Here is a 17782-nt window from a genome sequence, read left to right as displayed (position 1 = left end):
ATCTGGTAAACAATACCGTATCGTCCGCGTAGCAGCCAAACTGAACTGATCGGTGTGCGGGCTTAGGCATATCATGGATATAAATATTGAATAAAACCGGCCCCAAAATGCTGCCTTGTGGGACTCCTGCTTTAATTATTTTTAAATCGGACTGTGCTCCTTCTGTCGTGACTCTAAACGATCGATTTTATAAATACGAGGCCAGTAATTTAATATAACAATCGGGGAAGCCAGTTTTATATAATTTATAAATTAAGCCTTCATGAAGTACTCTATCAAAGGCTTTTTCTATGTCCAAAAACGCTGCGAGATTATAGCTATTCTGATTGAACGCAGTTATTATATGTTCTGTCATACGGACCAGTTGATGTGTTGTTGAATGCGCGCTGCGAAAACCAAATTGTTCGTCCGGCAGTACGTTATTTTCTTTAACGTGAGCATTTAGTCGCTGCAGAATTATGCATTCGGCTACTTTTGACAATGTACTCAGCAGACTAATGGGCCTATAATTTTGGGGCAGTGTCTTATCTTTTCCGGATTTATGAAAGACTATCACATTCGCTTCTTCTACCGGAGTCGCTACCGGAGTCGCCACCGCAGTAGCACGAGCGAGTGGGTAACCTAGGAACTGTTCCGGTCGCGGAGCGGGGCGCACCCGGGGTTACCTCACAGCGCAGAGGGCGGTAGCGCGGACCTCGGTCAGAGAACCTGTCCGCGGACTGGCTCTAAGGACGCCTAGCAGCTAGCGGCGTTGGGCAACGTCTGTCTAAAAGGTTTTCCCTCCGGCCCCGTCACACAAAACAAATGCGAGCGACTACTTTTTGATAAACTGGACGGTCGAGATTAACTTCTTGTTCGTTCGGGCGGCATTTTAATGGAGAACTCATGTACGGCCTTGCGCGTACGTGCGAGCTGAACGTAACTCCTTGAAGCCCATCTCAGCTTAAGTAGCATGACACAGGAAAAAATAATTAGTTGGAACTACGATTGCTATCTTCAAAATAGAAGTTGCCTGCCGATATTATGAATTCTAGAACATTCTAGAAAACTTAGGGAACATTCGGGAAATTTTGTGTTCTAAGCACTCTCGAAGTTCTCCGATTTCAGATACATTCTATCTAACATTTTCGCATATCCCACGCAGCCAAAATGTTTCGAATGCCTACTATTCATTGCATTGTTTTTTTTTTTTCCGTAGAATTTCTAGAACGTCATTGATCAGAATGACGTGGCAATGAACTTGACACCGACTCGGTGCAAGAAGGTTCTGTGCTGCGCCGGTAGTACGAACTCAAATGAAGAAAGCGTACCTATTTAGTCCTATATTGTAGGGATTATTTCCCTTTGCGCCAGGGTTGTAGGTAGGCCTATATGTTTACAAAATTGCTGTTATTTAGAAGATTTAAAAAAAACGGACTTGCTATTGTGTCCACAAAGGGAGACATAAATGGTTTTCTTCTGCGACCTCATTTTGTTCACCTCTTGTTTGTAAATAAATGTTGTAGACAAAAGTTTTAGATTAATATTTAGAAGATTCACAATAACTTCAGAATGATTTGATACTGTATTTACAAAGGGTGTTATGAATTGTTTTGTCTTTCAACCCATATTGTTTACAAATATTGACTGGTTATAAAAAAAATTCTTTAATAAAGGGTTTTTTGTTACTTAAGGGAGTTATAGGGATTCTATTGACAGAGATTTTCCATCTTTGTCTATTTTATGTATTCGTCTTATGTATTCGTCCGTAAGTTATGCGGTAAAAATGTTCATAAAAAATAACAAATATGTATGTGTATTGTTTTGGAGCCTAGGGTCCAGTAAATGAAGACCTCGGTAGAAATGTTTCGAAAGTCTCATCATGGTAACATTCCTAAAAGAAGGTCTCGCGGACAGGCGCACGGTATTGTAAGTAACGGTTCACGATGATCGTAACCGAGTGATTGGGTCGCTAGATCAGGCGGCGCTGATAACCGCCAGTAAGTAGTGGACGACAGCTCTTCGTTCTGTTTACGGGTTTCTCTCTCCGTCTGCCGGTTGCGCAACATAACGAGATGCCAGGCGTTCCTCACGCAACTCCACCGCGACGTCCTGGTAACATTGTGAAAGTCCCGTTACCACCGAATAAACATGTCCAGTGCTCGACAGCAGTTAACAACTTTGATTTATTTTTTTCACGTGACAGTGAAATGTCAAAATAAAATAGCTGCTCACCATTGCTGTTCCCGAATAGCTCCTCAAGAAACCCTCGAGCCTACGTGAACCTTGATAAGAGCATTTTAAAGGCATTGATTGACCTTCCGAATAGTTGCTGAGATCCAAGGATTCAGTATCGTCGATGCAGCCCTTCGCGAAATAACGATCCGCTGGAGTCCTTTCAACCATCTTTGTGGCGCCATATTTTATTATAAAGAAACAATAGTTTTTTCTTAGCCAGCTCTCATCTGTATACACCCATTTTGAGTCAATCCAGTCCTGTAAAATAATTAACTTTAGCGTGTTAAAATTGAAAATCACCTGAGAAAAAGAGTGAAAATTTTGTAAACGTAAATAAACGATTGCCGGAAAATCATTTAATTGTTTATGCGCCAGGTTTTGTTAGCGTCAAAAAAATTCTGACACTTAACCTTTCACATCTAGTTTCTCATATGCAGCCTTGAAGTTAAAGGTCGGTAAAGAACACATCTTTACTATTCTACTCGGAAACTGCACCTATTATCGATAGACATAGGTACAAACTGCAGCAACTTAAAGCTTGGCCAGTTAAACCGGTTCAGTGAATAGTCGCTAGGTGGGGATACTCATGCACGCCTGGTGAGATTGCGTAATATTGCCCCCTCCTCTCTGTGCCACTATGTATCTGTGTCTCTGTGTCTCTCTATCTGTGTGTCTCTGTTTGTGTGTCTCTGTCTCTCCCTCTAGGTCTCTGGGTCTCTGGGTCTCTATCTGTATCTCTCTGTGTCTCTGGGTCTCTCTCTCTCTCTGTTTATGTCTCTCTCTCTCTATTCTTAAGGTTCTTAAGCATAAAGTGCGGCCTGAAATCCACCCATTAACATTTACAGTTAATTTAGGTATTTCGGCGAACGAAACGTTTCCTTATAATTCACTAAGGTTTTTTGGAAACAATTCGTAGATTAAGTTTTGGCAAAGTTTTTTGCAGTACTTTTTAGAAACTTTTTAATTGAAACCAACTGGAACATTCTTTTCTTAGAAAATAAAAGTACCTCTTGCAGTTTATTTAATGAAAATAATATGCAATTAACCATTGCACGCAATTAACGTTTCTGGTATTTGTGTTATAACATTTTTGACGTACTTCGATGAAAATAAATTTCTTCAAAAATGGTTAGTGTAATAAATATGAAATACAAAAGTTATGTGCATATTTATAAATATCCCCATTGTTTAAATATTAAATTTTCAGCTATTCAATTAATTTACATACATTAAAACATTAAAACAATCCATTATTATATAATTTTTTTCAAATAGCGCTTACCAAACGTAGGTCTTATCTTACTTTCTAGAAACTGAGAGATTATTATGTTACGTAGTACAGTAAGAAATTACGGGGGACAACCACTGCAATCTCAACTATTGACTACTCAAAACCTACTCACGTGGCAATAGTTCCGAACGCAACTGTTAATATGTTCTTAGAATTGTTTTTGCAATGAGGAAAATGGATTTAGTTTTTTTTCTTGGACCAGCAATAGCATAGGTATAAAAGACTGCTGTACTTAATTAAGTACGCGCGTTTGAATTAATACTTACTTGGCAATATAATAACTAACTTTAATATTGCATGCAAATAATTAATAGAAATAAAATAATAAAAGGACTGAAGTGATATTATAAATACGGTGGGTAAAGTATTCATTCAATCATATTAAAAAAAATCAATTATATAAATACACTTTTAAAATTTATAAGCACAATTTATATCACTAATATTCACGATAAATAAATATTTTTGATGATATGGACCTGTATATGATTTAAAAGCACATAGACTATATAATTTTTATTTTATATAGCTTTTTTTTGATGGAGTGGGACTGACACTCATAGGATCCGGCTGCCCTACCTGTCGTTCCGACCCACCTGGGGGAAGAAAATATGCTAACTATGAATTGTATGGTCGATTATGAGTAAAATGTTTACTGCAGAGTGAAGTACCATTGAATAGCACACCTTATTTCTCGTTTCCTAGCCACGTTTTTAATGTTGTTTGTAGAATTCGTAATGTTTGTAGATTGTTTTCGCACCTGCCTCGTTCTCCACACTACCCGGTCACTTTTCGCGCGTATTTTTTTTTTTGTTGAGTTAACAAGCACTTTCAGCTCGTCAGTGTACACTAAAAACACCTCCGCAGTCTCTCTCACTCTTGGCGTGTTACAGTCACAAAGCCACCATGCTTAAAGAAGTGACGGCAACTTGAGACGTGTGGTTATTGCGTCATAACCGTGAACAAAAAGCAAATAAGTCTCCACTTGACTGTCGAGGAAAGGTTGTGCCATTGTTCCTCAAGGACAGGACGACACTGGCTCCCTAATGTTTACAGCACCGAAGAATATTGTTGGTTACATTTTATCGTAGCCATAATAGTTTTTTCCAGCTTGTGAACAACTTCGCCTTCACTTCTCTCACCGGTCAAATGCTGTGGGTAAAACCTTTTTTCAGTCGGATTTAAACCACGCACTAAAAAACTAAGTTATTTTTTATAAAATAATTTTTTTTAGCACACGAGGTGATATTGTTGAAATAACCTTGAATTACTTGTAGAGCGCCATTTGCTCTTTTTTTTAATGAGATTAAGCACGTATCTAATTTCTATAGCTTTCCAAATGAACGTGTAGGTATATGTTGCGATACTAGCGATTGAATATCCATAAAATGGTGGCCACGGCTTTAGTAAGCGTTAGATTGGACTATCTTTACTGAAACCATTGTATTGCAGCAACGATAGCTAAATTCGTCCAGTATCATTGCGCAAATAAAATGTTCTCAAATGAATATGATAATTGGACAGTCTTGAAAATGAAGAATTCTCACCGTAGCGAATCAGCAGAGGCAGGCACAAAAAAAAAACTTAACTTTGGATATAAATTATTTGACGCTTGAATATCAACTTGGAGTTTTATTAAACGGAGGGAGCGAACCATGCACCTTCTTCGTGTTCACTGAACGCCACTGTCATCGCGGATGTAGTTAGCGTGTGCACATTGCAAGATAAAGCAACGAGAGAGTAATAATTTAGCTACGTGGAGCACAAATTACACAGCGCTGGCGGGGAAAGACGTCTAGAAAGCTCGATGCTTGGGTATAACTGAAACCTTCAGACTGCTTACGGCAACAACGTCGTATTACAACTAACAATTTACTTCGACTCATTGATTGAAGATGAAGATATATGGTTCTTTGTACGATAAACCTTTACCACGTGAACATTCCCTTAAAAATTCAATTACCTATGCCGTGATAGTAGTAGCCTTTGGTACATTAAACCAAAAAATTTGTTTTAAAACGATGTGTTTTATAAAATCACGAATTATACTTTAAACTCTTATTATAATTGGTTTGGCGATGTCATGATAACTAACTGAAAGTCCAAGTGATTTTCTATTATTTTTCTTTACAAGATATAATTAGGTATGAATTGGGAAAACAAATATAAAATACTAGCCAACGCCCGGCATGCGTGGCAATTCTCAATCAATTGTTTTTGCAATTTGTTTGAATTAGGTACACATATAGAATGCATCTCTCTATATCTCTAATTCTCTATCTCTCTATGTATATATATATATACAACTCTAAATGTATATATCTACCTTTATCTTTATTCGTCTCTGTATTTCTATATATGTTACTTTATGGTAATGGAAATATTAAAAATCTATGTTTTTACGTATCTATATTTTATCTATATTTTTACCCGTCACAGGTTGAATAGAGGTATATAAACACACGCGCGTATTTGAATGCAACATTGTGTCAAAATTTCAAAGCAATCGGTAAAGAACTTTGGGAGATTTAAGATTTGGAACGAACGAACATTTACTTTTTTTTTTATTTATATAGAAAAATCTTACGAAAAACTTCACACTTGACTTAGATCAGTTGCAATACTAAATAACATCATCATTGCTTTACTTAGGTTCAACTTTACTTTGGTCGGTCACATAACTCTTGTGTGCCCTCGGCCCCCGAGATCGTGGCTAGGCAACCAGCGGAGCAGAGCAGAGCAGAGCAGAGCAGAGCAGAGCAGAGCAGAGCAGAGCAGAGCCCACACCTCGGCTGCGCGCTCTGCTAAGACCTCGCCTCCCGCAGATGTGATCGGGCTCGATTCCCGGCGAGATGCACAGTCAGTTACAATACAGCGTTGCTTCTCGCACAGTTTACATTTCTGTTGCCAAGCGATTAGTCGTGTCGCCAAGTAGTTAAAGTAACATTATAAACCCAACAAGGGGAATGGCGATGTATACCTGCACTGCGGGATCAAAGACATGGAATCCCCGGGATCCACACGCCGACATCTTGAATTTCCACGCCATCAGACAGCATAATCATAAATATATCTCGTCACCCATCATCAACAAAGCAGGCCTCCAAGAACCAGTGCCGTTGGAAGGGTCCAGCCATCATCAAAATCATCAGTGTTTGTATACATACTGTATAAATATTTTTTTTGGCATGGGCTACTAGATTCGGTTTGCAAAAAAAAAAAAAAAAAAAAAACTTCGGATTTGAACCTCCCACCCGAGTATTTTTTTTTTGCTAGTAGTTACGGGCCCACGCGACAGATAGCGCCACGTGTCGCACAGAACATGGTTTCAGTTTCCAGCGCAAGAGTCGCACTTCTGTACCCTTCCTTGTTCTGTGCCGCCCGCCGAGGTCGGAGGCAGACCTAAGATGCACGTAAAGTTCTGCCATTCCCGATTACACCCGAACAATTCACCTTCGGCCCAACTTCGGGATTTGTTTTTTTTTTTTTTGCGCAGGAAAAATGAATTCAAATATTAAAAGTGGTCGGTTAGGTTAGCTACATTAAAACACTTTAAAAAAACACTACGGACGGTTAGTTAGGTTAGTATGGCTACATTAAAATGAACAGAGAAATATAATTTTTTTTTCCTAACCTAACTAAAACTAAGTGTATTTTAGAGGGGTCCGGGTTAGGGAGGGACATAGGTGCGTCTCAGGCCGAAGCCTATACGCCTAGTCATGCTGGGATTAGCCATGCAAGGAGAGGGTCGCATGCATCATGTGCTAGGAGGGGATTGGCCAGTCATGGCAGCGATTGGCGCCATGACTAACTCCCCCTCACTCTTAAATCTAGACTATAACTAGAGATAGGTTGGGCCCAGGTAAAACCTGCATAGACACAGGGAAAACGCTGGGCACATTCATGCGGGATGCAAATTGGCATGCATTACGTGTAGGAATTTACAGGAGACAGATGATGGTCTGGGTGAAGTGTTGGACAGAGTAGAAAAGAGTCTACCATGCGGGGGTTGGGCACTTGGACTCGTGGTCCGCTTTTCCAGTTGGAGAAATATAAATACGTATAAATAGACCCGAGGTTGGCCGAAGGTGAGTATTCGGGCGTGTTCGGGCAGGGACAGAACTTGATGTACATCTTAGGCTTCCCGAGGTCGAAGGCGCTGCGCGACACTATCGCTACAAGCGGCGCCCCGCTGCTGTCGCGTGGGGCGTGACGACGCGATACTCGCCTCGTCGTGCGTCGGTCGTGTGGACGCTCGCTTCCCCCCTCCCCTCGGGCGAGGCCGGATCACACCCGACGTCCCAAGGCCGCGACCCGACGCCGGCCGCGGCAGACAATCTCCGTCGCGAGAGAGCTTTCGACGGACAGCGATGTTGCATGTGGTTTGCGTAATTTTCAATAGGTCCAGCTCTTGAATAAATGCTTCGTGCAATCGGGAATTTTGATGTAATACCATTTTGTTGGACATAAGCAGTTGCAGTTTTGCATAGTTCGTCATGGAATTTTTTTTTTCAAGAACGCAAATGAAAACATGAACACAGATAACAAGCATGATCAGCTGATGTCAAACAGGTACACCCAGGATGAACCTAAACAGGCATTATGGACAAAACAGCGACCACAGCACAAACGAACGCAGTAGATTTTTTTTTTGCTTCGCCCGGGACTCGAACTCAGAACTGAAAGCCGTCGCTACGGAGGAAGGCAGCTCTGAACCACCAGGGCCGACGTGCGCCTATTATAAAGAATAGTTGTCTGTTTTTTTTAAAAAAAAAAAAAAAAAAGAAATAACACAATTTTAAATAATTTAAAATTGAGTTTAAGGTGTCCAGGGGCGTGCTATTAGTCCGAATGTTCGCTTCTACGAGCACTTTTTTTTTATGTTTAAACATCTTAGCTCTCGGTATACGCGTTTGGTAGGAGTAATTTCGATGAACACAAATGTGTCCCAAAGATTGCGGTCCCACGTGTAGTAACATAAACCCGTATATAGTCACTTTCGTAAACATTAGGGTTCATATCAAACGTTTGGTCTGCCAAATGAAACTTTATGATAGTGAAACTACCCTGAAATATATTTGGTAAACTAAAATAGTCATAGTAAAAAGTAACCTTAAATTTTAAAATACCCAAGAAACTGGCATTATTATTATTATTATTATTATTATTATTATTATAAACCATACAGTGGTAAAACACTGTTGACCTCAAGGGTGTAGTTAAAATTCCATCAGTGGAATATATTTTTTTACTTCTTCAAAAACCATATGATCTAATAATATAAAAATAGTTTTGTTGAACCAGCTCAATAAGGTTAAGGTTTAAAGTTTGTTTGTAGGAAGGTTTTACAAACGTATTTCAGTCGTTTCAGCAAAAACAAATATACAAACATATACTTAGTGTTATAATATGTGTTTTAAAATGTTTTAGGTTAATATTTTAGTAATTCGATAGAAACATGTGTGGAAAATAAATTTGTAGTATTAACTGTTAAGTGATTTTAAACAAGTTGGGCAGAATTTTGATAAAATTTCATGTCGAAAATCAGATCCAAGGCCGGGGTTTTATCAGAGTCGTTTATAATAGTTTAAAAATTTCCTGTTGTTTTGTGATGCTGATTGCGCGGTCTGCGTTTGATGGTGACAAAGAACGTTCATGATTCAGGCAGCGAATTTCGAGCGGAGGACGCAGCAAGTTTGTGTGATTCGCATCCAGAAATGGTATTTGATAAATGACTATTTTATCCATCGGTTTATTTATCTCGCTCGGGATTATCTTAAAGAATTCTACGTACGTTAAATTTCGTGTCCGAGTTTCGTATTACAAGTGTATTTGCAAACATGAACAGTATGTGAACATACGAGTTTGGCTCGTTACCGAGATGAGATGTTTACACATCACTGGCGAGAGTACTGAGATTCTCGCTCACGTTTTTTTTTGAAGTGAAACATCTTCGCTGAGGAGGCTGCAATTTTCGAGCGTTACGAAAATTCCGATCGCATGAGGGGAATAGTTAGGTGCATGGTGGGGGAACCGGTAGACGATGAGACGGCAGGGGAGAGGTATAAATCACTCAGCATTCTTGCACACTTGCATATTTGCACGTTTGCATACTAGCATTCTTGAATACTTTCAAACGTGCATACTTGCGCTATAGCATAATTTAGCGCTCGCATACTTGCATCTTGCATATATATTTATTATTATTATTATTATTATTATTATTTGAGTGCCTACCAACAGTCAAAGCCTTTAACAGGTGGGCACTTAACAAATATTACATAAAAAATAACAACAACATACACAAAACACAATTATAAACACAACAAATAAAAATGGGACAACACAAACATAAACACATGACAAAATACATTTAAAAAAAATTATAACAACTAAATTTGTCAATTTTAAATTAATTATTATCAATGAAGTAACAATAATACATTATTTACATCAGAAGTGATCTTAACTGCAAGAAAATTAAGAATTCAAAATGTCTTTCATTGAGATTTTGGCCCTTTGGAATTATCAGTCCACCGTTTTGATAGCTCATTTTTTGTGTGATACGTTCGAAAGGGTCGCATTGTTCTTTGATTGAACGAAGGAACTCTTAAGACCAATTTTGTTTAATATTTCAGTGCTGTGGTAAACATTTATAAACCGATTTATTACAAAAACAGTATCAGAAACTTTCCTTCTAAACTGCAGTGTATGCCTGTTCAGGGTTTCAAGGATTAAGTCTTAGTTAAAATTCTCTGAATTATCATCTATTAAATGTTTTTTTTTAAATGTATCTAAGCCATTTATTTTTGTATATTTTCAAGTATATATATATATATTATCTGCGACCTCAGCTAATTATATTTCCTATATTTAATAATATAATATGCACGAAGTTTCACTTCTGTCGCTCGTGGACTTCTCACGGACATTTTTTTTTTTTCCCCATCTCTTCTGTCCGGAGACCCGGCGGAGGCAACCCTCGGCTGATCCATGCCGACCCTGCCTCGCTCGCGCCAGGGAAACAACGCGCGGATGTGAGCACCCGCCTACTACACACGCAACACGAAATAATGCTTTTCGCGTTGCGACACAGAGGCATTCGATCCCTCGACCTTGGCTTCGCGAGAAGTGCCGAAGGCCACTTGGCAACGAACGCATGCTGAGAGACACGTTCCATGCGCAACAGGCGTAAAGGGGGCTTTCCATGGAATGCATGTGTTGTGACACCCATTTGTAGCACAATGAGACACCAACTGGGAAGCTCGTGCCGGCAAACTCACGATTTTTTTTTGTCGTGTAACATCAATCTCTGGGAGTGATTTCGTGAATGGAACGGTATTCGCATAGAACGGAATTGTTGTACCACGATGCTGCTGCCATCTGTGGCGGATGGCGCAAACCAAAGTTCACAAATTCAAACGAAAACTTACGATTGCCAGTAGTTTAATAAAAATTCCCTGTCAAAAATCAAGTCTAAAGTCGAGGTTTAGTATTTTTAAAAGTTTTTTTCTTCTTTTATCGTAGCCGTTTCATTACATTCAAAATCTTGGTCTGCTAATCGAATGACTTGATAGTCGACGTAGCTGCTCCGGCAGCATAATCTAGCGGCGGGTATGGAAACTACGTGTGATTCGTGTCCTAAATTATATTTGAAAGCACAATTGCGTATATATTTAGCACGCTCAGTATTATTTTAAATAATTCTGTGTTAAATTTCGTATTCAAGTTTCGTATTAAGTATAAGTGTCTTAAAACACGAGAACACATATTTTTTTTTTTTACCCAGGTACGTCATATGTTACACATCTTTGACGAGTAATGAAAGACTAGTTCACTTATTTTTTGTTAATTGAGGCTAAACATGGCTAATTATGACTCTTTTTATTTTTTGAGTACTTGAAGAGAAGTTTAATGAAAACTATCTACATACTATCATACTCGCAATTTTAAACGTAAATAAATTTTGGAACAAGCCCGCTCACTCACATTTTATTTGATAATGTTTTTTTTTTTTCATTTTTTTTACTGGCAAAAAAGCTAGCTGAATTATGAAGGTTATATTTGTGGCAGAAAGGAAGGTTTTATTATAGCACCTAAAGATATTTCCGGAACAATGCCAAAGGCCTTGCATTTTTTTTAAAAATAAAAAAGGGGGTTGTCTGTAAAGTCTGTTTACGGACGATAATTTAACGTGATAACGTCATAAGAAAACATTGATGAAAAATTGCATACTTTTTTAATTTTCAAATATTATTTACAGTTTTTGCAAATTTAATTTAAATAATTTTTTTAAATATAATCACGAACAATTAGTTAAAAAGCCCGCCTTAACCTGTTTGATATTATAGAAGATTTTCTCGCACAGTGGTTGGCCGGTTCTTGCACGCTTGGCTCAGGAGGAACGTGACAATTTTTCGTGCGTGCAGCTGGCGTTCATTGATTTATAAGACGTTATCACGTCAAAATATTTTTTAAAAAAATCGACGAAAAGGATGAATAGCTTTTTTGTAAATTTTATTTTAAGGCAGCTCAACGTTAATCACTTTAAAAAATTACAAACTACTTGTTTTGTTAATTGAATTGATGTCAGCTAAATATCAATAGTTATTTATTTATCAACTTATTTTATATAGCGAAGTTAAGGTGTGCTGCCTCGTCTGTCTTATAATCCCAGACATGTTATGCATTTTAATGTAAAGTTACTACAAAAAAAAAACATACATGACTAAGCTAACCTAAATAAAAGACAATAATCAATAACATGATAATCTACTTACAAACTACAATAAAAACTAAATAAACAAAACAATTGCTAACAAGTAATGAAGCATGATTCACGCATATTAAGCTACATGTTACTGATATCGTTACTGATACATTTTTTAGTAGTAAACACATGACAGATATATATTTAACAAAAATAAAAATTTTAAATAAAACTCATGCCAAAAGCATTTGAGACTAAAAAAGGTTCATAGTTAAACTTAAAGATTAAAATTTTTTAACCTATAACAAACAATTTAAATAAACAAACCTACCTACACACACACACTATTACAAAGCTCATAAAAATAGGATCACATCCACTTATTATTCCACTTTTGCATTATTTTATTGTTTCTTGAAGTATTTTATAACAGACATCCTGAAAGATGAACGTGACATTTGTTGCGTATTGGCTTTTCAGGTGCATTTCAAGCGCTCACTGCAGCTCCAGAGAAAGATTTAGAACAGTCACTGGAGTGGTGAATAGGAATAACAAAGACCTCTCGGAACAAGTGCCGATATTGTGACGGGAATTTAGGAAGTGAAATCTTTTAGCTAGATACGATGGGGAGTTTGAATGTATAACGTTTTTCAAGAGAAGTAGGCTGTGTAGTTTTCGTGTTTCGTCTAGTCCTAGCCACGAAATCTTGCCATAGTAAGGAGAAACACGGTCTTGTGTTTTTAAACTAATAATAAAACGGATGCATACATTTTTAACTTTCTGAAGTCTGTTTGCTTTTTCATCAGTTAGGTCATTATATACTAAGTCACTAATATTCACAATAAATAAATGTTTTTAATGTTATGGATCAGTATTCAATATCAATCTCTCAAATGTGGTTTTTTTTTGTGTGTGGCCTTTTTTTCATCCTGTGAAAATTTCGTTGCATGATGCGCTTGCATCGTTAACATCCACTCTCTAAATTTCTTTTTAATAAATCACCTAAATAAGTATAACATTAAAATGTTTTCGCTTATAATATTTATTTAAATATATATTTAAGTTACCTAACATGCACCGTGTATCAATCATAGCCATCCAGTCGGATGCCAAGGCTGAATTGGCTCGGCCAAATAAGGCAATGACTTCTCTTTCAGGTCCACCAATTTCAAGGAAACAATCGCTATCGTGACCATGCCTTATTGTAGTCTAATGAGCGCGATCATGTTATTTCGTGAAAAACACACGCCCCTATCCATTCTCATCCCACCTCCACGCGAATGACCTCCATGCTGTCTAGACGTCAAGGCTGGTTCACGCTAGACCAGTATTGTAGCAGATGTTCGATTGTCGAGCTGCGAACACGCAATCCACTAACGAACTCTGCTGAAACGTCGGCGTTCATAGCTTTCCAGCAAATGCGAGTGGTGAGTGTGGTTCGAGGCGGGGGGGGGGGGGGGGAGGGAAGATACTAGTCCGTCCACTGTTAATTCTACTGGATCCAGCTCACTGCTGAAACACTATGCTAAACAGTTCTGCTCACACACGGCGAGTTTACTCAGTTACTCGCCACTCGACTAAATTACTGGCCTGGTGCAATGATTCAACTACAGGTTTGTGATTGAAGGAGAAGGAAAAGGAGGGGAGGGGTCAAAAGGGGGTGAAAAGTGCCAGAAGTCACCGCCGGTAACTCCACTTGTGTTTTGTTCGGCTTCGTGATTCGCCTCTTCATGAGCGACGACCGTCTGTGCAGTCTAGTATCCTCCGGCTCCGGTTGGTCCTTCCATCTTATATTTATGCCAAACATTGTCAAAACATTGAACTAATTAAATCACGTGATTTCCATTGAATTATATAAAAATATATTAACGTACATGGCTTTGCATGTGTTACATATTTAACTGTCAAATCTCTATTAGCATGCCTGGAAGAAGAGGATGTGTAGGATTATGAGGAAGAAGATGGTAATGGGAATGAGGAGGAAGAGAAGGACGATGAGGAGGAAAATGATGAGGAAAGGGATGAAGAAGAGGAGAATGAGGAGGAAGGGGATGAGGAGGAAGAGAAAAACGATGAGGAGGAAAATGAGGAAAGGGATGTAGAAGAGGAGGAAGAAGAGGAGAATGATGAGGAATGGGATGAGGAGGAAGGGTAAGAGGAGAAAGGGGATGAGGTAGAAGAATATAGAGTAGGAAGATAAGGGGGATAGAGGAAAATAAGAACTTAAGAAAAAAACTTTATTTAGTGTCAGAATTCTTCAAATATTTTTAATTTTTATAACATTGATAATTTAAAACCATTTTTTTTTTAATTTTAAGAAGTAGTTGAAACTATTAACTGAGTAGTCGTATCAGAGGTGTTTCTTGTGGGAAAATATTTTTTTTTTGCCGCACGAATAAAAACCGCATTTTCATAGTCACGTGAGATGTCGTCTCATCGCGCCAGCATCACGTGAGTTGCGGTGAAGTGGGTCCTGTATGGCCGTGGTGGCTTGTGCGTCAGGACTGTGACGCACGGATGAGAAGGAAGAGGATGAGAGGAATGAATGGGATGAGAAGGAAAATGAGGATGGAGAGGAGGAAAAGGAGGAATATGAGGATGAGGAGGATTATGAGGAAGAGGAGCAGCAAGAAGAGGGTAATGAGGTTGAGGAGGAAGAAGAGGAGGAATAAGTGGTGGATGAGGAGGGAAATGATGAAGAGTAAGGAGGTGAGGGAGGAGGTATATAACGAGAATAGAAGAGGAAGATGAGGATGAGAAGGAGAATAGATGAGTGAGATTCGGAAGGGTGATGAGGAGGGGGGAGAGAGAAGATTTGACTACGGCTCCAGCCAAACACCGACATTAACTCGTCATGCATGAACAATGAGTTGGACGGATAATCACGACCTTCGAGGCATGTCGTAATCAGGAGGTTAGCGACGTCCTTGAACCTTCTTCGCGTCTCGTGACCGCGCGCCGTGGAACGCTCGGTTCGAACTTGACCTGTGTGGGAGCGGCCCGCTGGTTCTGTCCCAGCAAAAACAATAACAGCACAGGCGAACACAGTGGACTAACAACGAGATACCAGCTGGCGTGAATATTGAACACATGATGGACCTCTAAATAAAAATTAAAAACTTGGTTGTCTGTAAAGTCGGTTAGTTTAACGTGACAACGTCATAACAAAACATTAATGAAATATTGCATACTTTTATGAATAAAATTGAATAATTTTTTTTATTGAATTATCACTTTTTTGTATGGATACAAAGGAGTGAAATGAAATCTACGATTTAATTGATAAATTTACTTTTATTTGCACTCATTAATTCAAATATGTTTATTACTTTAACGAACAGATTATTTTAACTATAACGTTTATACATGTTTGCTATTTAACTTCTTCCAATCTGTGTTATTCTGTTAAGGATAGGACGATGATAGTTAAAGTAGGAAACGAATGGGAGTGTTTCAAGTTTAATGTGCCTCGAAAAAGTTATATCGATGGTTGTTCCAATCGAATGGAAGAGAGATATATGCGGCGCAAGCGTACAATGAGCGTAACGGGACAATGTGCGTAACGGGACAATGAGTCATCCTATTTCGTGCGTGCAGCCGGCGTTCATCGATTTATTAGACGTTGTCACGTCAAAAATACCTTTCTCGATAATTTCATTTTGAAAACGCTTTAAACAAAGAAAATATGTATCGGCCAGGAAAAAAAAAAAATAGAATTTTAATTTAATTTAAGTGGCATTCACTTCTTAAACAACATAATATTCACATATTAATTTATATTACTCTACGTTATTTTTATTTTCATTTTCAAACAACTGCATAAAATTTCACGATATGTTTATAATTTCTGCATTCGTGTTCAATCCTTATCTTTGTGTTTCGTTGTTTTACCCGGAATCACTCCAAGAAAATGCTGGGACGCTTCCATCCTTCGTTTATCTGATTTGTGATACTGCGTGTTTCTATCTGTAATAGCCTCATTGTCAACGAGGCTAAGAAATAAGATTTATCAATGTTTTTTTTCTGGTTACGAATATGATTTAACAACCTTTATAGCGGTTTTACTATAGCATGAGAGTGACTACTTAGCTATTACGACCACCAGGAGCCCTGTAATGAAGTGTGAAATCTTTGGAACATGTTTTATTAATTTGGATAGACCAAAAATTGAAATTAAGTTGATTTTATTTTTAACTCGAAGATGGCGGGGCCTGATTTCTTTTGAGCGCGGTGGGAAAACATAACGCTGATTTCCTGGCGAGAGAGATGAGTTAAAAGATGTAGTCCTTAAGGGGGCGAGGGGGGGGGGGGGCGGTTACGTCCCGTCCCAGGACATTATTTTATGTTTACGTTCTACACGGTTAAACTTGCGAACTTTTTGAGTGGCTGAAACATACGTTTTGCATAATTAAATGACAAAGTTTCAATTTTAACATTTTTGGGCAGTATGAATAGGGGAATGAAATGTAATATAGAATTGGAACTTTTTAGGATTAAAGTCTATTCTAATATCTGCTTAATTTCTTAAAAAAAAAAAAAAATCATTTTACCTGGCCTCTTAAATTGATCACAATTTTTATGATTCTAAAAGGCCGGATAAGGTTTAATAAATTTTTCTGAAAGAATTTTCATCCATACAACGCAGTAACAACCAGTTATTTATTTAATTTGGTTGTCCGTATCCACACAGCACATGAATGTTAAAAAAATTCAACTTTGCCAGTCAATTAAGCAAAACGTATGCACTGCATGATTTTTTTTTTTTTTTCATTTTGTTGAAGTTCGGCCATTCAAGAAGTCTATAAGTTCAACCATGTTAAACGTAAACCTAAAATTTGAACTGGAACGTGACACACTCCTTAACGCTTTCAGTACCTTCATCCACCGAAGTGGACTATCTGTAATTCTGGTTTACATATTACTTTTTTTTGGTTGTAAGAATTTTTGCTTGCATAAATTTGTTTATTTTAACATAATTATAATCTAATATTATAGTTATAGTTTAACATGTGACTCAAAGGGTTAGGAGGTATTAGTCTGTGGAGTGTGTGTGTGTGTGTGTTCTGAAGGTGAAGTCAAAACTGGTTAGCAATTGGGTTGCAAATCCAACCGTGATATGCAATGGTTTTGTTTGATAGCTTGAAAAGTACTCGCTAGCATGAATCGTAAATATGGCATCCATCACGTAGTGAGTATTCCTGAACGTGTTCTGATAGGAAAGACTGCACGCCCCACGTCCCGGGAGCGTGTCTGGATGACCGCCGCGTGCAGGTGTGGCTCGACTGTGACTTAGGTGTGTGGACGCGGTGTTGCAGGAGCGGCCGGCAGGGTCGGCATGGAGACGAGTGCCGAGGAGGGCCGCGGCGCGCCGGCGGTGCGCGCGGTGTGCACGAGGCAGGCGTGCAAGAAGTACGGCCAGGTGGCGGTGCTCAGAAACCTCAGCATGACGGTCCAGCAGGGCACCATGTGAGTCTGCCTCTCTCCCCTCCCTCCCTCCCTCCCTAGTTCCCCTCCCTCCCTTCCTACCCCCTCCCTAACTCCCTACCCCCTCCCTACCTCCTCCC

At 38.7% G+C, this 17782-nt stretch overlaps 1 protein-coding gene across 4 annotated transcripts in view; it reads left to right on the top strand.

Moving 5' to 3' along the window:
* Nucleotides 1–17782, top strand: part of LOC134532764 (ABC transporter G family member 20-like) — a 100799-nt gene that overhangs the window by 16374 nt on the left and 66643 nt on the right. For 2 of the 4 annotated variants that reach the window (XM_063369590.1, XM_063369588.1), the window contains exon 2: nt 17534–17684. In XM_063369590.1, coding sequence (XP_063225660.1) covers nt 17554–17684 — 131 coding nt within the window. In that variant the 5' untranslated portion in view covers nt 17534–17553. The remainder of the gene's footprint in view (nt 1–17533; nt 17685–17782) is intronic. The other 2 variants (XM_063369592.1, XM_063369591.1) reach the window with 1 other exon arrangement.

The sequence above is a fragment of the Bacillus rossius genome, chromosome 6 (assembly GCF_032445375.1).
Source record: "Bacillus rossius redtenbacheri isolate Brsri chromosome 6, Brsri_v3, whole genome shotgun sequence".
NCBI classification, from domain to species: Eukaryota; Metazoa; Arthropoda; class Insecta; order Phasmatodea; family Bacillidae; genus Bacillus; species Bacillus rossius.
This window is presented reverse-complemented; position numbering and strand designations above follow the sequence as displayed.